At 38.6% G+C, this 27,984-nt stretch overlaps 1 protein-coding gene across 2 annotated transcripts in view; it reads left to right on the plus strand.

The window, feature by feature from the left end:
- PLA2G4A (phospholipase A2 group IVA) overlaps positions 1-27,984 on the plus strand; it is a 140,325-nt gene that overhangs the window by 19,402 nt on the left and 92,939 nt on the right. Inside the window, exons 2-3 of one of the 2 annotated variants that reach the window (XM_084797446.1) lie at positions 7,632-7,730; positions 27,125-27,206. In XM_084797446.1, the coding sequence (XP_084653572.1) occupies positions 7,698-7,730; positions 27,125-27,206 (115 nt within the window). In that variant the 5' untranslated portion in view covers positions 7,632-7,697. Of the gene's footprint in view, positions 1-7,631; positions 7,731-26,859; positions 26,974-27,124; positions 27,207-27,984 lie in introns of those variants that run through there. The other variant, XM_084797447.1, reaches the window with a different exon arrangement.

The raw sequence follows: 27,984 nt of genomic DNA on the forward strand, positions 1-27,984 counted from the left end.
AGACATCAGTGAGCACATGTTCCTGCAAAGGCTATGGCTTCCACTTTAAATGGACCTGGCATCTAAAGCTATGAGTTCATTTTTGTTTATTGCAAAAGTTAACAGAAATCTTCTAAGGCAGCCTGAAGTTTCATTAATGCCGGAAACAGTTTAGACCTGGGTGGAATTAAAGGAGAGAAGAAAAAGGAAGTTGTTCTAGGACTAAAGGATTAATGCATGAGTCATGTTTGTCTAATATCTAGTTGTCTTGTAGCTCTTAACCTTGTAGTTTGAGGGAGGAGAGAACAAGGAGAGAACGGAGATTTAATAATATTAGTTGGATCTAAGCACATTGTATGGCTGCGTGAAATTACCAGAGAGTAATACAATTATTTAAGAAAGACTGTTAGTTGGGTAATTAACCTGTTAACTATCTTGGACACATTTCTTGCCTTTGGCTTGTGTACCAGGGAAGTCTCTGTCCAGGTCTGGCTGGAGGATGTGGTTTTGGCCGGTTAGTTGGATGGTGAACACGGTACTTATGAATGGAGTTACTGGATATGGAAAGAGGAAATAAAGTTGCTGACACTAGGCTTTGGTCCCAAGCAACAGATTTCCTCTAAATGAATAGACATCTCACTTCTTGTGGAATTTTACTTGTTCCTCTTTTTATTTTTTAAAGTAGAGCTTCATTTATAGTATCTTTTGCTATTAAATATAGTTAGGCATGAACAAGAGGAACACTGGAAAAGTGATGTTGTGGGAACTTCCTTTTTGCACATATTTTACTTGGTACCATTCCTAGTTCTGCCCATCATACATCTATCAATTGAGCTCCTCTTTACCTTGAACCTGCTGTGTTATAGGCACCGTGCTAGGCACGCAGAATAGCTGCACGGACAAGGTGAGCATGGCCACTGACTTTGAACATGTGGCTTTAATTCCTGAAGGGAAGGCAGACACGTTGGAAGGAGAATGAAAGGCTTCAAGAAATCCAAAACGCAAACATAATGAGACATGCTCTGAAGGTCATAGAAAGTTTCTCAGCGGCAGTGACCTTGAAGCTGAGTTGTGAAGCTTAGGCTTGTTTTAGCTGGCTCACAAGTGCTGTGGACAGAGGCCTCCAGCATCAGGCCCTGAATGCTTTCTAACCTCACCAGGAACCACTTTTGCTTTTGGTTTTTATTTGCCAGCCACAAGACTTCTCTCTCTTCTCCCACATGCCTGCTGGGAACATTCTCTTCTGTGCTCACTTCTTCACCCTCAGTGGCTAGCCCCTTTCCAGAGCCCAGCTTTAGGAGACTCTTGCCATTTTCTCTTGCGTTATTTATTTTCTGATTTCTCAATAGAATATAAGTTCCTACAAAGGTGACCACGTATCCCAATTGTCACCTTACCTCTGATACTTTGGACTTTGATTGATGCTATACAGTGGCTCGAACATTTGTTAAATAAGTGGACAGACAGAGAGGTAGGTTACAGCTATTCATCTAAGAGAACATCGTATATTTTCAGAAAGGAAAGAATACCTGTATAGTTGTGAATAGAAAGGAGGGGAGACAATAGATGAGAATGAGGTTATAGATGAAAACCTAATCTTAAAGTCTTTGTCAGACTGTGCTGACAAACCAGTTTAGTGAACTGCTCTTATATGGACAGCACAAGTACTAGACATTGTTTTTAGTGAAAGTATCACATTAAGCTTCTATTATATACATATGTACATATGTATATGTATATATATTATGTATGCCATGTGTATTATAGTTCAGTAGAAAATATTTTCCTGTTTTAGCCTGCAGTAAGTAAGTATGAAAGACTCATTTACTGATCAAGTTAAGAATGTATGGTTTTCTGTTATAAGACTAAAGCACTAATGAAAAATATTTTCACAGAGGAGGTAGATTTCAAGGTGCCCTTCCAACAAAAGACATCAATCCTAGGAATTGGCACAGCTTTTAGTAATGTAAAAGCATTAGGTGTTTCACAATGCTACATTCTTGCCAGCTCTACAACCTCTTGCTTTCTTGGAGGCAGGAGCTCTGCCTTATTCACTGCATCTAGTGCCTAGCCTGTGCTTGTACTTAGCAATGGCATAGCTGTTGCGTGAATGAACAGATGTCTACAGAGAAACATTTATATTTTTCTAAAGCTGCAGTTGTGAACTGAATAGCTACAGAAGTTTGCTGGCCACACACCACAGCCTACTCACAGTTTTTTTTTTTAACATGAACAGCTTTATTGAGAATACCAGTCATAGCCCTCTTTGCTTTCATAGATCCCAATAATGGTCCTATGTATCATAACAACGAAAACCAAAACTGAAAATTTAAAAATTAAACAAAACGTCTGGTAAGACAAAAAGCAACAACAACAACAAAAACAAAACAAAACAAAACAATAAATACACACACACACACACACACACACACACACACACACACACACACACCAAAAACAAGCAAAGAAAACCTACCCAAACAAAACAAAACAGGGAAAAACAAAACAAAAAGCACATTAAAAAAAAAAATAGAATTCACTTTGTGTTAGCCTACTCCTCCTCATGGGCATGTGACCTGCCCTGGAATGTAGTTGATGTACCCAGTGACATTCTATTGGAGAACACTAATTTTCCCTTTTCCGGAAAATATTGATTGGTTGCAATAGCTTCTTGGCTAGGGGTAGAACTCTTGTGTCCACTTCCCTTCTCAGCTCTGGTTTGAACCTGTGCAGATGTTGTTGCAATTTCTGTGAGTTCATAAGTGTTTAAGACTTGTTGTATCTGGAAGACACTGTTTCCTTAGTCATCCAGCACCCTTAGCTCTTAAAATCTTTTCACGTCCTTTTCCACAGAGATCCCTGAGCCTCGAGTCTTTGATGAGTCTTTGGCAGAATAATAGTAGAAAGTTTTCTTTTTGGGACCACAAGATCTTCAGTCTCAGGTTCTTGGCCACTTTTGCAGTGTCAGATATGGGCTCCATCTTATAAAGGAGGTCTTAAATCCAATTTTAAAAAGTGATTGGTTCTTTCTGTAACATTTGTGCCTCTGTTGAACCAGTATATCTTTCAGGCTATTGTGGGTTGCAGGGTTTGTACCTGAGTAATAGTCACGTTTCTCCTTTGGAAATGTGCGTAGTACTTTCCAGCACCATGAGTGCTAGTCAGTAGATATGAGGCCTTTAGTTAGAAACCAGTTCAATTTTTCCATTTTTCAGAAAGATATATTTTTATCCAGTGCACACCTTTTATGTTTTAATGATTTATTTATTTCTATTTTATGCATATTGGTGTACTGCAAGTATGTTTGTATGAAGGTGTTGGGCCACTGGAAGCTGGAGTTACAGAGAGTTGTGTTGCCATGTAGGTGCTGGGAACTGAACCCAGCTCCTCTGGAAGAGTATCCAGTACTCTTAACCACTGAGCTATCTCTACAACGCCAATTTCTCCATTTTTTAGAACATGTTATACATAAGGATGTTCTCCATCTTGTTTATGTAAACTTACTATGAATACACAGAAACTTCAGTTATAATGGTCAATTATGTTCCTCATGTTTTATTATATTTTATTTGTTTTGATCTTATTTATTACTTTAAATTGTAATTATGTGTATGTGTTTGTGCCTGTGGGGGAGTTTGCACACATTTAAGGTCCTTGAAAAGTCCAGAAGACAGTTCTGGATTCCCTTGAGTTGGATTTACTGGTGGTTGTGAACCATGCTGTGTGGTGCTGGGAACCACAAAAGCAGAGGAACTGAGCTTTTACCTGCTGAGCCATCTCACCAGTGCCTGTTGGCTTTTACTTACTTTTACCTTTACTTTTTTCTGCCTTAGTTTCCCAGGGTGTCCTGTAATTCACTGTGTGGCACAAGTTGATCTTAAATTGCAGATTCTATGGCCTCAGCCTTTGGGTGCTATTATAACAAGTGTATATTACTATACCTGGGTGTTACTATCAGTCACTTTAAATAAGATATTATAGTAACAGCTTAAAAAATCCTGGTAATGATAAATCTTAAATAAGATTCTATCAAATAATGAATTTGTAACAGAAGAAATATATATTATCTATAGCATAAATACAAGAGTCACAAATTATCTCCTAGTATATAATATTGCCTGTGACTTTCAATGCTGTCATTCTGTTAATTTAAAATGCAATGTCAAAAGCACTAGGAGGCTAAGCAGAGGCACAGCTTTAACATAATAGAGAAATAATCCTGATGCTTTGTTTGTAATATGTAGATAATTAGGAAATGTCATGATAAGAAAAAGAGCAACATGAATTAATATTGATTAGCAGAGTGAGACAGGGTTGTAGTTTACACTTAGTTTATCCTCTCCAAGCCTCAGGTTGGCTGTTAGTCCCACTCTCATAGTTTGCTTTTTTCTTGCTATGGTAAAGACCATGGGAAAACACAACTAGAGGAGGAAGCAGTTTATTTGGCTTCCAGGGCCATGTTACAACACATCATTTATGGAAGCCAGACCAGTAGTTAAAGGCAGGAACTGGAGGGAGGAGCTGAGGCAGAGCCTAATATTCTGACATTAGCAATTACATTGCTTTCTTTTTAAAATTAAATACAGGGTCTCATATTGCCCAGGATGACTTCAAACTCCATAATAGCAGATGACCTTGAATTGATCTTACTGTATCTTACCTCACGTGTTGGAATTGTAGGAACGTACTACCACATCTGGCCTTTGGAAACTAAATATCAAAATGAACTTTGGTGAGGGCAACACATTAAAACTCTAGCATAGAGGTACAGGGTCATTTATCATCAAAATTTGATTTTTGTGGAGAGAAAAAGTTGAGACAAAAAATCTCATGAGTTTGGACTTGAACTCCTGATGATTTTGCCTCCACCCCTGAGTGCTGCTGAGAATGTGTGTCCTACCATTCTTAGCAAGGCGATACAAACCAAACCCAAAACCAAACCCAAAACCAAACCAAACCAAACAAACAAAAAAAGCAAACAACCCACAATAGGCTTATATTGGTTTGTTGAAAGAAAATCAGAATGATAGTTTGGATTCACTTTGATTAAAATTGATTTAAAATGCTGTATACATGCTGGTCGGTGGTGGTGCTTACCTTTAATCCCAGCACTTAGGAGGCAGAGGTGGGCAGATCTCTGTGAGTTCGAGGTTAGCCTGGTCTACAGAGCTAGTTCCAGGACAGCCAGAGCTACACAGAGAAACCCTGTCTTGAAAAATGAAAAACAAACAAACAAAAAAACCCATGCTGTGTACATCTTCAGTCTGATAGAAACATGATTAGCAGGGCCAGTGAGATAACTTGGTAAGTTAATGTGCTTGACCCCAAGCCTGGCAACATGAATTAGGTCCCCAGAACCCACATGGTAGAAGAAAGATTCCTGTGAGTTGTACTCTAACCTTCACACGCATACTGTAGCACATTTACATCCACTCACATGGACATTCTCTCTCATGCACAAATAAATAAATGTAATAAAATGCATGACTAAGAGATAAATATGTTATATTTAAGTTGGACATGGTAGTATACTGTTTTAATCCCAGCCCTAAGGAGGTGGAGATGAAAGAGCAGGAATTCAAGATTATGCCCAGATGTATAATAATGTTCAGGCCTCATGATTCCCTGTCCACCCCTGATGCAGTATTGATCCATGATGCAATATTGATCCATGATGTAGTATTGATGCATGATGTAGTATTGATCCATGATGTAGTATTGATGCATGATGTAGTATTGATCCATGATGCAGTATTGATCCATGATGCAATATTGATCCATGATGGAGTATTGATCCATGATGTAGTATTGATCCATGATACAATATTGATTCATGATGCAGTATTGATGCATGATGTAGTATTGATCCATGATGTAGTATAGATGCATGTTGCAGTATTGATCTATGATGCAGTATTGATCCATGATGCAATATTGATTCATGATGCAGTATTGATGCATGATGTAGTATTGATCCATGATGTAGTATTGATGCATGATGCAGTATTGATCCATGATGCAGTATTGATGCATGATGCAGTATTGATCCATGATGCAGTATTGATGAGCTTGATACTGGTGGGGAGCCACAGCTGATGTGAGTCCCTAGGTATAAGACACAGGTCATATGCAGAAGAAATGTTTCATAATACTACTTCCCAGCCATCGGCTCTTTCTGCTCCCTCTTCCACAGTGTTCCCCAGACTTAGCACCAGGGAGTAATATAGATGCTCCATTTAGGGCTAAGACTTTAGCATTCAATTGTTCTAGCATTCTGACTAGTTAAGAATGCTGCCCACTACAGAAAGGAGCTTATATGACAAAGCTTAAGATCAGCACTAATATGTAGATGCAAACAAAAATATTTTGAAGTCAGTTTTATATGCCCATTTAACAAAACAACAAGAGCAGATTCCTCCCAAGGACCTATGACTTTCCTAGCCATAGGGTTTTACCAAGGTTGACAGTACCAGGCACAAATTCCCTGTGGTATAACAGGCTTCAAATCCAATCAGAAGAAAGCAGTTGGGCACCCTGGTAACAGTCCTGCCTCCATTACACCTTCATATATACCTTGCTTGGCAGGTTATGTCACAGCTGTGTAAGAGCATTGATGACATTTTTTTTTCTTCAGCACACTGCATAACTCCCTCTGGCACTAAAACATTAGCTTTCACTGAATATTTTTATCTTAATTTAATATGAATAAATTATGGAAAACAATACAGAGAGTACTTTTTCTATTAAAATATTTGTGTGGTGGCACACACCTTTAGTCCCAACATTCAGTAGTCATAGGCAGGTAGATCTGTGAGTCTGAGTCCAGACTGGGCTACAGAGTGAATTCCAGGACAGTTGGCCACATAGAGAAGTCATGTCCCAAATAAGTAAATTAAATATATATGTTTTCCCATTTAAACCAAGGACTTAGAAATCAAAACAAAAATCAAGTCCCCTCACTAAAGTTCAAATTCAACATGAATGCATTTTTAAGAATCCTAATAAATACCCAAGGTAAAAAAGCTATTACCTTTCTATTGTGAATTTATGTAGTGCTGACCAACCACAAAAGCAAAGAACATGTATGGTTTCATTATACATGGCATAATAATGACTTTCTTTATTCTCTTTAATTATGCATATGTGTGTGTGAGTGTGGGTTTGTACTAGTGGGTGTGGACATTCATGAAGGTCAGAAGAGGCCTCCCTACAGTTTGGACCTGGAGTTACTGGTGGTTGCAAAATGCCCCATGAGGTTGCTGAGAAGTGGACTCGGGTCCTCTGCAAGAGTATTACAGAGCTGTTAAAATACTAAGCCGTCTTTCCAGTCCCTCACAAATAATTTTAATTTTCTGAAATTCAATAAATGGCTCATAATGTACTTGACAAATAGAAGCAAACCAAACCAAACCAAACCAAAATAAATCTTTTGAAAAACTTTAAACAAGTAAATATGGAGATTAAATAGTAGTATCAAAATATGCTTAACATTCCTCTACAAGGTATGTGTGTATTTTTATTCACATAGAGAGCTCAGTCCACCTGGTCTACTCTAATAGACTTTCCTTTCCTAAGATGTCCAGTTACCATCATTGAAATCTTGGGACTGAGTCCAGAATGAAACTTAACAGTGACAATTGTTTGTTTTGTAGGCTTAAAGAAGCCAGATTTACCAGAGAAGATCTGGGGAGTGCGACAGTTCTGCAGCTGGGACCAAAATGTCATTCATAGATCCTTACCAGCACATTATAGTGAGTGTTACATTCCTTCTGGGAGACAAGCTGATGTTCTCTCTCTCTCTCTCTCTCTCTCTCTCTCTCTCTCTCTCTCTCTCTCTCTCTCTCTCTGTGTATATTGTTGGTGCTGCTGGGAAAATTTAAACTACTTCTTGAATTTGTATTATACTCATGAATATAATGTGGTACACTAGGCTATGTTGCATTATAAAAAAGAAAAACTTTTCTTTTTGCTGAAAATCTTCAGAGACCAAAGAGATTGACGGGGGGGAAAAGGTAACCAAAATCTTTGTAGTAGTACCAAACTTCCAAGAACAAGAAAAATGTTAGCACTTTTCCATTCATCAAGGAGCGTAGTTGCATGTGGCTTTGTCGAGAAAGGACAGATGAATTTCTGAGTTTAGGACTGTATGTTGGTAATGCATCCTGAAGGCAAATTATTCTACAGTTTCACTTGACTAGAAAAGGTAAACAAATTCTTCTGTGGTTGACTAATATTAATAAAGAGTTGAATAACTTAAATTTTATTCATTGTGATTTTCTGTATTTCATTGAGAACATACACATTGAAAACAACAACAACAACAGCGAAGGAGAGATTTCCTGGCTGAATTCAGCACATGGGATTCAGTTAGGTTTCAGTGGACTAAGATAGACCTTATTAATATTGATAAATAAACGGTAGCCTCATTTTTCCTTAATGACTCAACTTTCTCTTATTCATTCTTCTCTAGTTAGCCTTTTCCTGGATGGCTTGCGAGATTAATATATTATAGTTCATGCAATGCTTTCTTCCTTTCTATTCATATCCTGAATCACCCAAAACTGCATTAGCCCTTTCCTTCACAATAAAAGTTATCAGCAAAACTTTAGTCTTATGCTAAACTCTGGCTTTCCCCTTTCTCGGCTCTGCTGGCCATTCTCTCTTTGAAATTATCCTTAAATTTCTTTATTTTTCATTTGTTTTCTTTCCAGTTGTTACTTCTCAGTCTTCTGTTGTAATCCTCCCCTCTCCCCACCTTCTCTCCTGCCTTTCTCTCTCATTTCTTTTCCTCCTAGAGATGCATTGCTAAGCTACGCTTTGGTCCAGTTTTACATGTGTATTCTGCCCAGGAACCATCATCCAAATAAAAATACCCATTGTGAATAATATCAAAGATTGGTTCATGTCTGTTGTAGCTCATAAATCTTTTCAAAGAAAACTGTATTTATGTCTAATGTCATAGGTAAATTTTGTTCCCCCTTCATTTCTCTAAACATCTAGATTAAAAATTATGTTGTATGAATATAATTCCACATGTGTATATTGTCACATAGTATTTCATTAATTGAGTAGATTGTGAACTATGCATGGTACTGATAACCATTCTGTATGGCAGTAGGGATTTGCTGTAGTTTAGGCATATATTTATTTAGTCATATATTATATATGACTTGATTTATTTTATTCATCATTGTCTATTAGTCTGTGTTTGTTCCAGTACCAAACTGTCTTAATTGCAAAGATTTGAAATCCACATATATGATATCATAAAACTCTCTATTTCTTCTCGAAGACTAAACATGATTATTGACTGTTTTTACTTTTGAATCTTCATATAAATTTTGGAATGAGTTAATAAGCTCATGTGAACATCTGAATACACATACATATAAACACACATATATCTTAGCTAATATGTTTTGAGATGTCATATTTTAATATAATACTTTAAATTTTCAGTGTGATTTATTAGTTGATTCATAGGGCATCAAGATATCAAACATCTGGTAATTTCCTTCACTCCTATAATGATTTGTCAGATCAATATCAATTAAGATAGAAGTGATATGATGACAATACTGAGGTTTCCAATATACTATCAACCCACAAACCTAACACAAAACAAAATATATTGAAATAATCTTTAATTAGTTCAGTAACATGCTATAATTTTCTGTAACAATTTATATAGACACACATATATGAGAATATTTATTATATACATATGTGTATATATAAACATACATATACATGCGTATACAAATTTATATATACACACACATATATATATACATTTCTTGATTTCTTAGTGTTATTATAACAGTATTTGTAAAATTTTTAAAATTAGTTTTTGTGATGGTTCAAATGAGAATGTCCCTCATAGGCTCATATGTTTGAATGCTTGGTCCCTGGCTAGTGGAACTGTTTAGGAAGGATTAGGAGATGTGGCCTTGTTAGAGGGGGTGTTTCACTGGTGGTGAGTTTGGAAGTTTCTGAAGCTCAAACCAGTCCCAGTGTCTTTCTCTCTGCCTGCTGCCTGTGGATCAGGGAGTACCTGTGGATCCGGAAGTAAGCTCTCAGCATCACTTATGCCTGCCACCATGCTTCCTGCCATGATGGTTATGCACTCACTCTCTGAAACCATAAGCAACTTCAAGTATTTGGACTTTTAATTCCTTCTACCTGTAAGCCCATTGCAGTTTTTATTTGAACATATAATGCCATTTTTGGATGCCTGCAGTACAGCAATCCCTGTCCTAAGCACTGGGGATGAGGGCAAATGCAGCACGTGTGAGCTTGTCTCCTCTCTCCTCCCAAATAGCTCCCTCCTACTTTCATATGTGTATTTTGTTCAGTTTTGATTCCATACAGGAGACTTGTCTTTCTGAACTGCACAGCTCTTTTATTTTATTTGTATACGTATTTGCTTATTTGCTCATGTGATACCGGGTCTCACTAGTGTATTGTTAGCAGACCTGGAATCTACTGTGTAGACTAGTCTAGTATGAACTCACGGATATCTGCTTGCCTCTGCCTCTGGAGTGCTAGGATTAAATGCATGCACATCGCCATTTTACGTGAAGAGGGTACTATGAGTTCATTGTTTTTTCATTTTCTTGGTGCTGTCTGTTTATCATAACAAAACTGATCACGTGTGTAGGTGAAAACATGCTTCATAGTTTTCACAGAAAGATATTTTTCTATTAATTAACTTTGAGTCTTGGGTCTTGCTACGTAACTGAGGTTGACTCAAATCTCATTGTGTGGTCAAGGCTAGCCTTGAAGTGACTGCCGTCTTCATGTCTCAGCCTTTGAGTGATGAGATTACATGAGTATGCTACAATACTTGACTAGAAGTTCCTTTAAAAAATATATATTATTGGATATTTCAGTACAGAGCCACTTCAGTAAAAAAGGAATATAGACCGAAGCCAGAGAGCCAGTAATGAACAGTTGGTGCCAAATACCAACTGCTGGCAGTCTGGCTGCCCTAAGGTGCAGGATGGGCTTTTCAAACTACACCTCCATCTAGGAGAGTATTGTGGGCTGATGCAGTGTTTGCAGCCACCAAGCTATCTCGCTCTTGGTGGTCCTGGCCTATAAGCTGGTAGTAGACCATGGAGAGATAAATGTGTGGCGGAACTACCTCTCCACTAGCCTAGATTGTTTTAAGGTGCTTTTTAATATTAAGGATATCCTTGCTGACAGTATTTGTTGTGGCCTTTTGGTTGTTTTGTCACCAAGGGAACATTAACTTAAGAATAAAGCACTTCTGAAACTACGTGGGGTGGCTCATACCTGTGCTTTCAACACTTGGGAGGCTGGGAGACAGGGGGATGCCAAGAGTTCAAGGCTAGCTTGATTACATAGTGAGCTTTCGGACAGCCTGGGCTGTAGAGTGAGTCTCTGTGTCAGAAAACAAAACAAAACAAATTTTATGAAAGTTTCCATCTTTTTACTCAGAAAATGAATCATACTCTCATAGTATTTTTTTTTAAATCCACACTTTTTCCTACCACATATTAGCAACAGAGGGCTACTGCAAACATCCAGAGGAATGAAGGCTAGCCTTTCAATAGAGATGGCCAACCACACGGATGTGCCAGCAGGGCCTCTAATGAGGAAAGGACCTTTAAAAATGACACTGTAGATGTCTGAAATGTGGACAGGGTTTTTTTCCCAGATTATTACAGTAACATAGGAAAACAAAAAAATCCCTACCAGAACTAGGTATGTAATCCAAGATTTAGTCTTCCTCTGGTAGTGCTGGTGTTCTCACATGCTCAGGACCACTGGGCTGCCTCATCTGGAGTGCAGGATATAAATAGCCTCCTCCACGGTGTCTGCCTCACAGTGCTCTCATAAATAATACATTACTGTGTGGACAGTATGATTTATTTTAAAATGTAAAAAAGTAAAAAAGAAAAGAAAAGAAAAAGAGGAGGATATTTCTGGGACTTCAAAAAATAAGATGCTGCTACTTGCAAAAACATATGAAAGTGACTAAATTATACTTACCAAAGCATAGGACTGTACCCACATATTAATAATGAGTCTTATTATACTAAACAAGTTTGATTTTGGATATTAATACAATGTAGAAAACAGAGGAAGAGGAAGCTAATGTATGAGGCTTCTTTAGCAAACAGCCCATAGGAGTTGTTAATTAACCACATGATGACAAAGCCTGGGAGATGGCGACTCAGCTGATATGAATGTACACCTTAGTGCTACTGTCTTCATTTCCTGTTGCCATGATGAACTGCTCTAACAAAGGCAAGTTAAAGAAGAAAGGGTTTGCTTGACTCATAATTTCAGGTCCACAGTGCATAATGGTGGGGAAATAAAGATGGAGCATCCAGAAGCAGCCAGCCCCACTTACTGTCAAGAGCAGAAAGGATGAATGCATGCATACTTGTGTTCATTGCATCTTTCCATTTGCACACAGTTCCAGATCCTGTGCCTAGGGATAGTAAAAGGAAATGGTGCCACCCAACAGGTCTTCCCATTCAACTAACATAGTCAAGATAATCCCCACAGACACACCCACAGGTCAACCTGATCTACAGAGTCCTCACTGTGACTCTTCTCCCAAGCACTGTTGACTTGAATCCCAGCCCAAGAATTCATCTTGTATGTGATGAGACTGCTCAGCTCAAATAGTAAGACAAGAAAAAGAAGGCAACCACTATCTTGTGTTCCGTTCAAGTTCCATCAATAGAATTGTGATGAATGTTCTACCACAGTGATGAAGGTTTCCTACTTTAGGAAGCCCACCAATTCAAATCAGAAATTATATTAAATTGATTGTCACATGGTCCACTCAAGTTGATGATTCTACCGCTTGGGCCCATGTCTGGCCACAAGCCTTCTTTTAGAGGCAAAGCATAGGAATAAAAATTAATCCTCATATTTCTGCTCTTATACCAAAGAAAATATTACAAAAATCTATAGGTTGTGAAGATTTTATTTTTAAATCTATTTTATTAATTTATTCATATTACATCTCAGTGGTTAGCCCATCCCTTGTATCCTCCCATTCCTCCCTCCCTCCCATTTTTCCCTTACTCCCCTCCCCTATGACTGTGACTGAGGGAGACCTCCTCCCCCTGTATATGTTCATAGCATATCAAGTCTCTTCTTGGTAACCTGCTGTCCTTCCTCTGAGTGCCACCAGGCCTCCCCATCCAGGGGATATGGTCAAATATAGGGCACCAGAGTTTGTGTGAAAGTCAGACCCCACTCTCCACTCAAATGTGAATAATGTCCTGTCCATTGGCTAAATCTGGGTAGAGGTTCAAAGTTTACTGCACGTATTGACCTTGGCTGGTGCCATAGTTTGAGCAGGACCCCTGGGCCCAGATCTGCCCATCACAGTGTTCTTCTTGTAGGTTCCTAGGACCCTCTGGATCCTTTTATTTCCCCATTCTCTCATGCTTCTCTCACCTAGAGTCCCAATAGAGGGGAGGACATAAGATTTTTTTTAAGGTACTTATTTTACTTTTAATTGGGTGAGTGTGTGGGTATGTGAATATGAGCTCAGGTATCCAAGATGGCCAGAGGTGGCCAGTCACTTGGAGCTGGCTTTAAAGGTAGTTGTGAGTCATCTGATGTCAGAGCTGAGAACCTAATTCTGTTTCTCAGCGAGAGCAGAATGCCTTCTTCACCATTGAACATCTGTCCAGGCTGAGCCTATCAACTTCTATCTTTTACTTCTCAAATTTAAGCTTTATAAAATCTCATCCAGTTTTGTGAGTTGCATTCCATGTGCTTGTATTCCTATGGGCTTCCACTTCTTGAGAGTTTTAAAAAAAGATTTTAAAAAGATTGTATTACATATACAATGTTCTGCCTGTATGTACACCTGCATACCAGAGGAGGGCAACAGATCCCAGTGTAGATGGTTACTGGGAATTAAACTCCAGACCTCTGGAAGAGCTGCCAGTGCTCTTAACTTCTGAGAGGAGCCATTTAGTGTGGCTAGCATATGGGTGAGTCCGTCCTATCCTTTATCTTGGTGGATTACTTCTTCATGCTACTAGTCGCTTCAGAGTTTGTCCTGAGCATCACAAAGAAATCTCACTGTAGAGAAATCAAATTCCCCGAAGACAGACCTCAGCTTGCTCCTTTCAGGTGCTGTTGTGTAAGTTTCCTCTGAGATTGAAACCTTCCATCCCATGGGATGCTCCTTAAGCAGGAAGGTAAACAGCTCAAAGTAGCTTCAGGAAGTCCCTGAAACTGACCAGATTCCCTTGGCTCCTCCCTACCAATGTAAGAAATAAAAGCTGCAAAGACTCTGAGACCAGTCTAGCTGCCTGGAAGAAGTAGAGACTAGCTCAGCTGCTTGAAAGAGGCTTTGATCAACTGAGACACTCCACTCCCCCGAAAGGACACTGACCAGATTCACTAAGTTCCTCCTGCCAGAGTAAGCAATAAAAGGTGCAGAGCTTCTCAGGAAAACTAGGCTGCAAAGAAGACTGAGATAAGACCATCTGCCTGGAAGAAGCAGGGAGAAGCCTAGCTGCTTGGAAAGAGGTTTAAGACCAGAGTTACTTGGAAAGGACATTCTCCAATCTGTTGGGCTGCCTTCAGGCTGTGCAGTGTGCTCCAGGTTCCCAGATTTCGGAAGCTGTCACCTGTGCTAGGGTGGTCTTTGATGATGCAGCTGTCTTTGATGGCTTCCTGCTCTTGTGAGTAATCTTTTGCCCGTATTCCTGTAAGTAACTCCATGAAGGCACATTGGTTCACCAAGTTGGACTGTGGTGGCATTTGTACTTTGGTCTGTCATAGGCTCCCTATCTGGAATGATTAGATGTGTGTGTTGTGTCTCCCCGAGTATAAGTTTTGTCACAATATATGCCCAGAGAAACTAATAGTCTGGGACATACTTAATCCTAGTTCCATGGTGTTGTTTTCTGGATGGCCAGGATTGCATTCAGATGTGCTGCAGGGCATGGGAGGGCTTTATGTTATCCCTATGGTAGACATTGTATAGTTTCTTTCAGGTCTGTGTGGGTTTTTTGTTTTGTTTTGGTTTTGGGTTTTTTTTGTTAGTTTGTTTTTTTTTTTTTGAGATAGCCTCATGTAGCCTGGGCTGGCTTATGATATATAGTGTAGCTATGGTAGATGTTGAACTCACAATCTGTCTCTGTCTCTCAACTGCCTGCCCAGAGTTTTTAAAAACTACGCCCTCTCCTCAGTTATTGCATTCACTATACATTTTAATCACTTTGGTATGGTATTTCCAAGCATCCATATAGCTTTTGTTGGTCATTTCCATCTACTCTTCTTCTGACATCCTCCCCACTTGCTCTTACCAGTCCCCAGTTATCAGTTGTACCTTAGTGCCACCATGTAAGGGAGAACCTGTGCTACTGCAGGATAGAGCAAAGCTGGTCATTCGTTTACAAAGAGGGAAACAATAGAGTGGTGCCCCCACTAGTTACTTGCCCTGCTGTGAATCTGGACGTCAGGAAGTGAACTGACAACAACCAAGAGAGATGGGGGATAATATCAGGGCAGAGTTATCATTTGTTGAAACAGTTTTGAGGTCATTTGTAGCTGCTGATCAAAGATCACTGTCTCTCTGCTCAGTCGTCAGATTCTGTTCACCCTAACTATACCTGTACCAGCAGCCTTCACAACCTGCCATGCACTAGCAGCCTTCATCATCTGTCATGTATAGCATCCTTCATCCCTCATCATTTACCAGCTGTCTTCATCATCTTTCTTGTACTAAAAGCCTTCAGTTTAGGTCTGGTTAAAGTACATCCTGGTAGAGAAAAGCACTAGTTATGTGTAGAATCTATCTTCTATTCCATCTGATTAGTTTTAGGATAGTTTCTTTCTTTCTTTTAACAGTAGAAATTTAAATGCAGGCAAACTGTCACACTGGCTTCATCCAAGTTGGTTCACTCCTTTTTTCAATGTTAATCATCTTAGTTACCAGTGTCAACATAATTTTACTGCATCAACGGAGTACACTGGCTTTCCTCCCCCCCCCCCCCCCCCGTTGTTTGGTAAATTTTAGTTCACTATGGGAAAGATTAAGGATGAGGACAGATCCTCAAAGTAAGGTAATTCTACACCTGCAGGCAAGGCTTAATCTTGGTGACTAAGTCATAAGATGGAGCTTAGATTTGACATCTCAATAGAAAAACAGTATCTTTTTCTGCCAGCTACCACCAAGCACTGTCCTGAGTCACTGGATTCTCTTAGAGAATGTTGCTTGTGGAGTCAGTGTCATTTCCTTTGGCGGCATCCCCAAGCCATAAGCAGCCGTCTATCATCTGAGTGGGAGCCCAGCCCAGACTAAGCTCCTTTGAAATGATATGTGATACTGGCTTTGGGATGCATGACAAGACATCCCCAGAAGACTCTGTGGATAATCATTTATTGGGAAATGAACACCTTTTCCCAAGAATGCAAGCTCTGTTTGCTTTATAACTACTCCCTCCTTTCCGCTTACAACTCTAAGAATGAGGAGGTGAAGACTGTGACAGTACTGCTTAAGAAATAGTAGGACTGGGATGTGTCGCTGATGGGATTGAAGAACAGATAGTTTAGTTTTACAATTAGGCTTAGTTGTTTAGGGGTTAAGATTTTTTAGGTCTAGATAGATGGTTTAAGTTGATAATGATTAGATATGATAGATACTGATTTACAGTCAAAATTTTAGATACACCAAGATAGGAAAGATGTTTTCCACAAGGCTGCCAAATACAAGTAGCCAAAACACTAAGAATGTAACATTTATATAATTCCTGATTATGTCATGGTTCTTCTTGCTATAGGTAGTTCATTAAATGTATAATGTATAATAATATAAATGTACATGTAAAAATATTTAGTAAAAAACAAAAAATACTGTTAAAAAAAAAAGAAACAGGAGGACTGAAGTGCTTGGGGCTGGAACATGAAGGATGCAGGATGTCAGCATCCAGCATGCTGAGAGGAATGAATCCTGTCACATCTGATCCAGCTTTAGTGTCTGTTCTTTTGTTTTGAAAACATATAAATTCTCACAAGCATTATACAGTCCTAAAATTATAAATATATGAGGTGTGTGTGATGCACAGGACAATTAAAGCTGGTTCTTTGCTCTTAGTGTGAGCAGAAGAAAGACATCTACTAATCTTCATTCACACCATATGAAAAGATGGCATCTAGGATAAGTCACAGGGATTCTGTGACCAATAAGAAGTCTTGTCTATGCATGTTCATTCATGTCTCAGCCAGTCTCAGTGCTATTACCATGTAGCGGGCTTAGCACTATAAGCTACCTGCTTGTTTTGCAGTTTGAGTTCTTCCCATCACAGTTGTAGTCCCCTCCCTCATCCCTTCCCTTTCCCACCCTTCCTCCCTCATCTCCTCTTCCTCCTTCCCCCAGCCCTCTGACAGGGGAGCCCTTCTCCCCTAACATCTGACCTCTGCCTATCAACTCAACTGTACTACCTGTGTCCTCTTCCTCTGTGGTCCCTCATGGCCACCCTGCCAGGGGGGAAGTGATCAATATTGGAAGGCCAGAGTCTATATCAGAAGTAGTTCCTACTCCCCTTATTATGGGACTCACAGGGGGACTGTGCTGCTTATCTACTACATCTGAACAGAGGGTTTAGGTCCACATCATACATGGTCTTTGGTTTGCATATCCGTCTCTGTATTGTAATATGATTATCCTATGTTATGTGGCTTCTAAGTAAGTATACACCATGCATGTGCTTATGGGCCTGGGTTACATCACTCAGGATGATTGTCTCTAGTTCCATCCATTTGCCTGCAAATTTCAAATTTTCCTTGTTTTTGATAGCTGAATAGTATTCCATTGTGTAAATGTACCAGAGATTCTTTATCCATTCTTCGGTTGAGGGACATCTAGGTTGTTTCCAGATTCTGGTTATTACGAGTAAGGCTGCTATGAACATAGTTGAGCAGATGTCCTTTTTGTCTGGTGGAGCATCTTTAGGATATATTCCCAGGAGTGATTTGCCTGGGTATTGAGGTAGACTTATTCCCAATTTACTGAGAGAGCATCAAGTTGATTTCCAAAGTGGTTGTGCAAGTTTGCACTCTCACCAGCAATGGAAGAGAGTTCCCTTTTCTCAGCATCCTTGCCAGCATGGGCTGTCACTTGAATTTTTTAGTTTAGCCATTCAAATAGGTGTAAGTAAGGTGGAATCTCAGAGTCATTTTGATTTGCATTTTTATGGTGACTAGGGATGGTGAGCATTTATTTAAGTGTTTCTTAGCCATTTGATATTCTTCTGTTGAGAATTCTCTGTTTGGCTCTACCCTATTTTTAAATTGGGATTATTTGTCTTGGTGGTGTTTAATTTCTTCAGTTCTTTGTATATTTTGGATATTAGCCCTTTGTCAGATGTAGGGTTGATGAATATCCTAGTCTCCTAGTCGGTAGGCTGTCATTTTGTTCTGTTGACTGTTTCCTTTTATTCTCTACACACATTATATATATTTCTACTTTAATATGAGTAATTGAACTCATGCAACTCAATTATAATACAAAGGTTACTTCCAATACCTTGAAAGTGCTATTGTTGGCTGTTTAGGATAATTAAGTAATACAAGCTAATTGTTAATTGATCAAATCATGGTCATGTCGACTGCCAGTCTATTTTTATAACAAGAATATACATCCTAGGCCTAACAGATAGATATGATCCTATAGATAAATAAGGTAAAATAATAAGGTGTTCAAAGCCTCAGAGACCTACAGAATATGATATTTAAAGAATCTTTCAATATTTTTAAGATTCTTTGATAACAAAACAGGCTAACTCCTGGCAACACCTTGCTTACCTCATGAAGATGATGAGTTTCAAAGAACCTCCTTATGGAGATGGCTTCAAATGTGGCAAACCAGCCACTGAGCAAAACATCCTCATTTCTGCCACAGACAGAATTCTGCCTAAAAAATGAGCAAGCTTGGATACAGCCAGATTTGATGGCCAAACTCTGCCAAGACAGTTGGTAATCAAATCCTCAATAATTCCTTCCTCACAAATATGTCTGTCAGATATATTGGGCTAGAAGGATGATGCTCCAATGTTATAGAGAGTTCTGGGTGACTGTTCAGGCAGCAAACTGTCCCTCTCATTTTTGAAGCTGCTAACCTGTGTTTCTGGTTCACTCAAGTAACTAAGTTCTTCTCAAGTCTCTGATGGGATTGAAGACCCAATTAACCTCTAGGTGTTTAGTAGTTAAGATGTTTTTAGGTCTAGATAGATGTTTTAAGTTGATAATGATGAGATATGATAAATATTGATTCTCACTCAGAATTTTAGACTCACCAAGATAGGAAAGGTGTTTTCTACATGGTTGCCAAATACAATTAGCTAAAACACCATGAATGTAACATTCATATAATCCCTGATTGTTCTGTAGTTCTTCTTGCTGTGTGTAATTTTTTTTACTTACATGTAATAATATAAATGAATATGCAAAAATACAAAAGAAATAGTAGGATATCTGAAGACTGTGTATCTCCAAAGTTAACTTGAGAAAATCAAGAAAGTGGTCAGCTTGTTCTTATTTCCTATGAAGAGCATGAAGCAACATTTTATTCATCATAGTTAAGATGAGTTGAGGCTGATGAAAAAAAGCAGAAATTCAAAAGGAGGGCTGCAAGGTCAGAGGAAGACCAACTTCTAGATCTCTATGTAGATCAACTAGAGTTGAAGAACAAGATTTTTTTCTGAAGTAGAAAACCACGTATGTGTATTAGTAAGTGGGTGTGGTCTTTATTACTATTACCTTGGCTGTTTTTTCTATTCCAGCAATAAGTGTACAAAGGGGAAGACATAGAGGACGCCCATACTGGAATCTAAAAATGGTTCACTACTTATGAAAGATAACTTACTGAGAGAAATCACTTAACCACTCAGAATCACACTTTAATTGATCTTAAAAGGGAAATACTAATACATGGAGCTGGAGAGATGGTTCAGTGGGTAAGAACACTTGCTTCTCTTTTGGAGTACCTGGATTTGGTTATGAGAATTCAAGCAGGGCAGCTCACTACCACCTGTAACTCCAGTTCCAGGGGATTCAACACCTTTTCTGGCTTCTCTGAGGAACCCCCTACCCCTCCAACACACATGGTATACACTCACATATGTACATAAATAAAAATATAAATCATTTAAGATACTAAAGCCTAATATAATTCTTAGCAATACATACTATTTTTATAGGATCTGTTATAATGATGGCTCCTTGTTGTTAATAGTAGAGCTCTTGGGAAGATGGAGAGGCAGCATCTAGCAGAATGCTGAGAATTTGATACATACTCAACAAACGCTTGTTACGATGACATTTTTCTTCTGTGCTTTATTAAGAAGCATTTGATGTGCATATACTTGGAACAAACTTAAAGGTTAAACTAGAGATAGATAAAAGTATTGCTCATAAGTTTCACATTATAGGGGAATTTTAGACATTGAGTATTCATATGCTATTACATGTTCAGAGATATAGATAAGCATAATCTTTGGCAGGTAAGCAAACTTACATTTAAGAAGAAATTTTACATGTGTGACCTATCTATCTTTCATTTTTTTAAAAAGTAGGATCCCACAATGATTAGCCTATTCTAAAGTACACTTTGTAACTAGGGCTGGGCTTCAGTTCCTTATTCTCCTGTCTCCATCTCCTGTGGGCTAGGGTTCTAGGGATATATATATATATATATATGTGTGTGTGTGTGTGTGTGTGTGTGTGTGTGTGTGTGTGTGTGTGTATACAGCGCCTGAAGTTGGGTTTTCCAAGGCTTTTTTCATTTTATTTCAACCCCAGGTATTACCTTTCTTGGTTCGTTTTCATTTCAGTGCGAATGTCTAGCTGACACAGCTCTATTTGATGAGAGGAAAAAAATCTCTTGCATTGGTCCACTTGTCTATTCTTTCACAAGTACCATATTGTATTGATTATTGCAGCACAGGAAATTGTAAAGCCTGGTTCATGTAGTTTACCACACTCTCCTTTGATGTATGTGCTCTACTGGATCTTTTGCCTATACATAAAATATTTTGAATCAATTTCTTATTCTTGCAAAATAACTTTCTATGATTTTTGAAATGTGTTGAATCTATAAATTCAGTGGTGTGTGTTTGTTTGTTTTTGGTTTTCAGAGAAAGTCTTACTCTGTAGCTCAAACTGGCCTCTGACTTGCTGCCTCTGCTATGGAAATGCTGGAGTTATGCACATGTGCCACCATGCATCTCAAACTGTTTAATGTACACTTTTGTTTCTTATGGAATTGCCATGCCGACTAATCATTATATTTCTCATTTGTCCTCCTTTATCATTACTCCCTCCTCCTTCCCTTTCCCCTGGATTGTTCTCTTTCCCCACAAGAGAGTCCTCTCTTCAGCTTCCATATGTATCCCATCACAGATATCCCATCATCCTCACCTTTCTCCCCTTGACTTAAAATCTCTTCCTCCTGTCTTGTTCTCCTTTGTCTTAATTTATGACTTAAACACACAGGGAGATAAATGCAAACATCTATGTCTACATCACATATAAAGTTTTTTAAAATTTTATTTTATTAATTTATTCATATTACATCTCAATGGTTATCCCATCCCTTGTATCTTCTCATTCCACCCTCCCTCCCATTTCCCCCTTATACCCCTCCCCTATGACTGTGACTGAAGGGGACTTCCTCCCACTGTATATGCTCATAGGGTATCAAGTCTCTTCTTGGTAACCTGCTGTCCTTCCTCTGAGTGCCACCAGGTCTCCCCATTCAGAGGACATGGTCAAATACGAGGCACCAGAGTACGTGTGAAAGTCATACCCCACTCTCCACTCAACTGTGGAGAATGTCCTGTCCATTGGCTATTTCTGGGTAGGGATTTGAAGTTTACTGCCTTTATTGTCCTCAGCTGGTGCCATAGTTTGAGCGGGACCCCTGGGCCCAAATCTGCCTATCATAATTTTCTTCTTGTAGGTTTCTAGGATCCTCTGGAGAGAGAGGAACACTCCTTCATTGCTGGTGGGAATGCAAACTAGTACAGCCACTTTAGAAATCTGTCTGGTGCTATCTCAGAAAACTGGGAATAGGGCTTCCGCAAGACCCAGCTATTCCACTCCTTGGAATATACCCAGAAGATGCTCCAGCACACAACAAGAAAATTTGCTCAACCATGTTCATAGCAGCCTTGTTCATAATAGCCAGAACATGGAAACAGCCTAAGTGTCCCTCAGTAGAAGAATGGATAAAGAAACTATGGTACAATTACACTATGGAATACTATTCAGCTATTAAAAACAAGGAATTCCCGAAATTTGTGGACAAATGGATTGAGCTAGAAATGATCATAATGAATGAGTTAACCCAGAAGCAGAGAGAGTTAAATGGTATATACTCACTTATATCTGCATACTAGCCTGTGGGGCATGTCCCATGAAAGTCTTACCAGGAAACTGAGACAGAGGGGAGGACATCCTATTGGGACTCTAGATGAGAAATGCATGAGAGAATGGCAAAGTTGAAGGATCTACATAAAGTTTTTTTAAACATTTTTATTTATTTATTTAATGTATATGAGTGCTTTATACCTGCAGGCCAGAAGAGGGCACCAGATCATATTATAGATGGTTGTGAGGCACCATGTGGTTGCTGGCAATTGAACTCAGGGCCTCTGGAAGAGCAGGTGGTCCTCTTAACCTCTGAGCCATCTCTCCAGCTTCACATATAAAGTTTTAAGCCTAAATTATGCATATGAGAAAAAAATGTATTTTTCCTTCTAAGTCTGGATTATTTTACTTGACATAACGGCTTCTAGTTCTCTCCATTGCCTGGCAAGTGTCATGGCCTGTGACTTTTTTAGACATCAGAAACTAACTTTGCTAATATTTTGTGGAATAGTTTTGCATCTATGGTCATGAGGGACATTAGTCTGTAGTTTTCTTTCATTGCATTATTTTTGTCTTGTTTTGAAATTAGAATAATGCTGGCTTCTAGCAATGAAATAAGCAGTATTCTGTTTCTATCCTCTGTAAGAGATTGTATGGTAGCATTAACAAGTGAACCATGGGAATTAGAGGCTTTGTCTTTGAGAGAAAGTTATCAGTTCTTGACTCACTTTGTTTTAGAAAACGGAGAATGTTTATTTTTTGTGGATTGTTTAATGAACTGTTCCAGTTTATCAGTTTATCTATTTTGTAAATTCTGTCTCAGAAAGTTTTTTTAAAAAGGTTCTTTTATTGTTATTTTGTTGTCCATGAACTCTTAGTATTGTTGCCTTTTGATTTCTGAAATTAAATAACCCATTTTTTTGTTCCTTAAATGCCCTGGTTAAAGGTTTATTGATTTAATGCTACTTTATTGTATTTATTTACTTTTTTGTTTGAGTCAGTCTTACTATGTAGCGCTGGCTGGCCTAGAACTCACTATACAGACCAGGTGTGCCTGGAACTCTCAGAAATCTCCCTGCCTCAGTCCCTGAATGTTGAAATTTAAGACATACAACACCATACCTGGCCTGGTCTTTTCAAAGAAGGAAGTTTTTGTATCATTGCTCCTCCACTATTCATTTTGCATTTTTAATTTTGTTGATATCTGCTATACTTTCTGCTTATATTGTATTTTAACTTGTTGCTTTTTGTGTTTCTTACTTTGTAAGATACTTCATTCATTTTGGATTTTTCTTCTTCCTTCTAGTCCAACAATTAGATACTATGAATTTATTTCTAAGCACTGATTCCATGGCAGTCCATAAAATTTTCCAAAGCTGTATTCTAATTTACTTTTGATACTGGTATTTGTGACGTTCTTTCATTGTTTCTTCGACTCATCTGTTATTTGTACACTGGCAAAGTTGGTTATGTCTGTGTATTTGGAGAACTTTATAAATCTTTTGTTCTTAATTTTAGTTTGTTTAATTCATGTGTTATAAAAACATGGCTTTATTTCTGTATTTTATTTTATTTTATTTTATTTTATTTTATTTTATTTTTTGGTTTTTTGAGACAGGGTTTCTCTGTGTAGCCTTGGCTGTCCTAGACTCGCTTTGTAGACCAGGCTGGCCTCGAACTCAGAGATCCGCCTGCCTCTGCCTCCCGAGTGCTGGGAATAAAGGCGTGCGCCACCACGCCCGGCTGATTTCTATATTTTAAATGAGCTCAAGAGTGCTTATTGTTCTCATGGTTTATGTTGGTGACTGTGCATGTGAGTTTGAGAGCAATGTGTGCCCTGATGGTAGATGACATACTCTGTAGATGTGTATTATACATAGTTAATTGATTGAGCTTTGAGATAACTATGTCTTTTTCACTTTTGTGCTTGCTGTTTCTGTTACTGGTAGAGGGCTGTTAAAATCTCCAGGTGCGATAACAGATCTTTCTGTTTCTCTTTGCTGTTATACATTTCATTTTGCCTCATGTATTCATGATATATTATTTGACACCACATATTAAGGATTATTATATCTTCTTGAAAAATTTACTCCTTCACCTTATGTAAAACTCCTCTTTATTCCTGACCATTTTTCTTGCTTTAATGTTTGGCTTGTGTGAAATTAATGTGACAAACCAGTTTTCTTTTTATTAATGGCTGACTAGCATATCTTTCACCATTTCTTTAGATTAATTGTGGGCTTACTCCATATAGCTAATGCCACCCAATTTTAACATACACTGGAGAAATAACAACCATTTAACAATACCCATCTGAGAAAAATGAAACTAAATCTCTATTTCACAGAGAGAGAGAGGGGGCAGGCCAGGGAAGAGAGGAGAGGAGAGAAGAGGGTAGGAGAGAGAAATACAAATGGCCAGTAAATCTGGAAACCACCTTCAACGTCCTTAGCTATGATGGTAACAATCCTGGCACGGATATGGACAAAGGGGAACCTTGATTTACTACTGGAGGGAATAGAAGCTGGTGTAACTGATATGGAAGTCAGTGTGGGGAAATGGAAAACAGCACTACCACATGACCCAACTCTATTATACCTGTGTGTGTATCTGACTGTGTATAAGGGCCATAAGTCCTACCACAGAGGTATTGCTCATATACATTTAGTGCTGTATTATTCACAATAGCTAGGAAATGGAGGCAACCAAGAGCTCCATAAACAGACGAATGACTAAATTGTGTTACATATACATAAAAAAGTGTTATTTGGGCATAAAAATGAAATAATGGCCTTTGTTGTAAAATAGGTGAGAATGAAAAAATAACTGTTACGTGCAATAACCCAGACTGAGAAAGGCAAGTACTGTATATCTCTTATATATGAAATCTAGATTTAAGTGTGTGTGTGTGTGTGTGTGTGTGTGTGTGTGTGTGTGTGTGTGTAAGTCATGGAAGTAGAAGGGAAGTTATCAGAGGGGATAAAGACTCATGAGGGAGGTAGAGAACAAGATGGTTCATATGTGGCATGAGAGTAGAAGGAGGGTGTTGGTACAGAAAGGAACAGGGCAGACAGAGGTTCATGGAACAGCAGGGGCGCTGCAGGACAGGAAAGTGAGCTAGAACAGAGAATAATGACATGTGTGTGTAAGAATGCCATAATGAAGCACATTACTTTGTGTGTTTATTTAAATTAATTAAGTGATGAGATTCCCAGCACTGCCTAAAATGAGCTTGTGGAAGCACACAGATCTGTGATCATAGCTATTCCACAGGCAGAAGCTGGAAGACCAGGACTCAAGTTCAAGAAGATGTTTTTAGGTCTAGATACATGTTTTAAGTTGATAGAGATAAGATGTGAAAGGATTGACTTATATTCAGAATTTTAGACTCATCAAGATAGGAAATATGTTTTCTTCAAGGTTGCCAATACAAATAGCCAAAACATTATGAGTATAACATTAATATAATTCCTCATTGTTTCATGGTTCTTCTTGCTATATGTAATTTATTTTATATATGTGTAATAATATAAATGTATATGTAAAAAAATAAAAAAAGAAATTTCAAAAAAAAATCAGCCTGAGCTGGCTAGAAGCCCATCTGACCTACATAAGGACCCTAGTAATCTGTGTGAGTCTGCCCTGCTTATACTTTATGCCTTTTGCCTTTAAGTAGTCACTTCTTCATAGTAGTACCATTATCTCAGCTTTAAAAATTAATTTAAAAAATGATTTATTTGTTTTATGTCTTTGAGTGACTTGCCTACAGGTATGTACGTGCATACATGGTGTCCCCAAGGCAAAGGCATCAGGTCTACCACAACTGGATTTACAGACAGTTGTAAGCTGCCACGTGGGTGTTGGGAATTGCAGCAAGCACTCGCAATGGCTGAGGCATTCCTCCAGCCCCCAGCTTGTTTTTAAATAACTGTGGACATTTTATCTTGCCAGGCAGGTGTAATAACATTAATTGAAATAGATTTCTATAAGCTTGAAACAGGCAAAGAAAAAAAAACTTTAATATTTTTGCTGGGATTTTTTTTTAAGTTGCTCTTAAAAACCATGTAAATTCTTACTTCCCTATTTGTTCTAGTGAGTAAGGTTGCTTGATATCTGGTTTCCATTTAGGCAAGGTGTTTAACAAACCCTCCTCCCTGTTCATTTTATTATGTGCACGTAGACTTTCAGGCTATTAGAAATGCAACACCACTGAACATAGTTTATGACAAATACATTTCAGTCAATAGACGTAGTTCACATATAAATTGCTTTTGGTCTAAAGGATCTTGACAACGGCCCAGGAAAGTCACACAGAGGACTTTTGGTGGGTTTTGAGTAGCAACAAGAGAAGCAAAGGAGCCTGAGTGATGTGACTGTCTTGCTCTGGGTTTACCTCACTAAGCCACACTTCCTAGTCAGAGGACAAAGCCCAATTGTGCTCTAGATGCCTGAGTCTGATTTACATTTTCCCCACCAAGTAGCAAAGACATTCTCATTCTCACCCTCAAGCTGTAGTGACAGCATAAGGCAAGAGGTAAACTCCTCAATGATTCTGTGGTGAGAGAGAAAAGAGAGTTGAGAGAAGAACAGCCCGGGCAACACAAGATGTTTCTGGTATGTGTGTCATGTTGTCAACAAGCATATTTTCAATCTGTCTCAGCAAAAACAAAAATGAGATACTTTAGTGAATGCTTATTTTAAACATTATCTTATTTAATCATAATAATGCTTACTATTATTTAAATAATCTTATCTTTTTTTCTAGGTGGAACACCAGTATTCACATAAATTCACCGTAGTGGTTCTACGTGCCACCAAAGTAACCAAGGGGACCTTTGGTGATATGCGTGAGTACTTGATTTGTTATGCCATCGCAGATGGGGATTACGTCTGTCTCAGGAGGTGGGGGGCTTACTGTTCAGTGGCTTGATCCCTTGAGAAGTGTTCCCTCCTTAACTGATTATCTGCGAGTGATAACGTTTCGAACCTTTCTGATGCTGTTGGTCGTCTGTCAGAGTAGCCATTTACTTTGTTTGGCTTTACATTAGCCGAAAGCAACTGCAGTCAGACAAATGACAATCTTGTGACATAGCTCTGTGGAATTCAAAGTTCTGTTTCATCCTATTTGGAAAGAGTGCTGAGTCAGGACTTCAAGCAGGCTGCCTCTGTGAGCTATTGTGCTTATAGGATTAAAAAGTGCAGTGCAGAGAATTCTTCTGCCTCTGAGTGTTTATTATGTATGGGATAGCTATAGAAACTGGTGCAGGGCAGCAGCCCGAGGATCATGTTGCATTAACTTGTTGGCTGTCTCCTTCACTGTGCTCAACACCAAGTTTCCTTGTTCTTCAGAGAAGGTCAAAGCTCACGGGTGTGGAGTGCAAATAAAACTATATAAATATGATGAGAGTGAATTTATAAGTGTTTGAGTATTGCCATAGTCTGGGAACCGTTGGCTAAACCCTCAGAAGTGTTGGAGAAGGAAAGAAAGCATAATTTAAAATGGTGGGATACATGGTCGGTGGGATACATGGTCGGCGGGATACATGGTCGGCGGGATACATGGTGGTCGGATACAAGGTCAGCGTTCTGCTGTGTGTTAAAAAACACATCACCTGTTTTGTTTTT

This window comes from Acomys minous (assembly GCF_964271855.1).
Source record: "Acomys minous genome assembly, chromosome: 1".
NCBI classification, from domain to species: Eukaryota; Metazoa; Chordata; class Mammalia; order Rodentia; family Muridae; genus Acomys; species Acomys minous.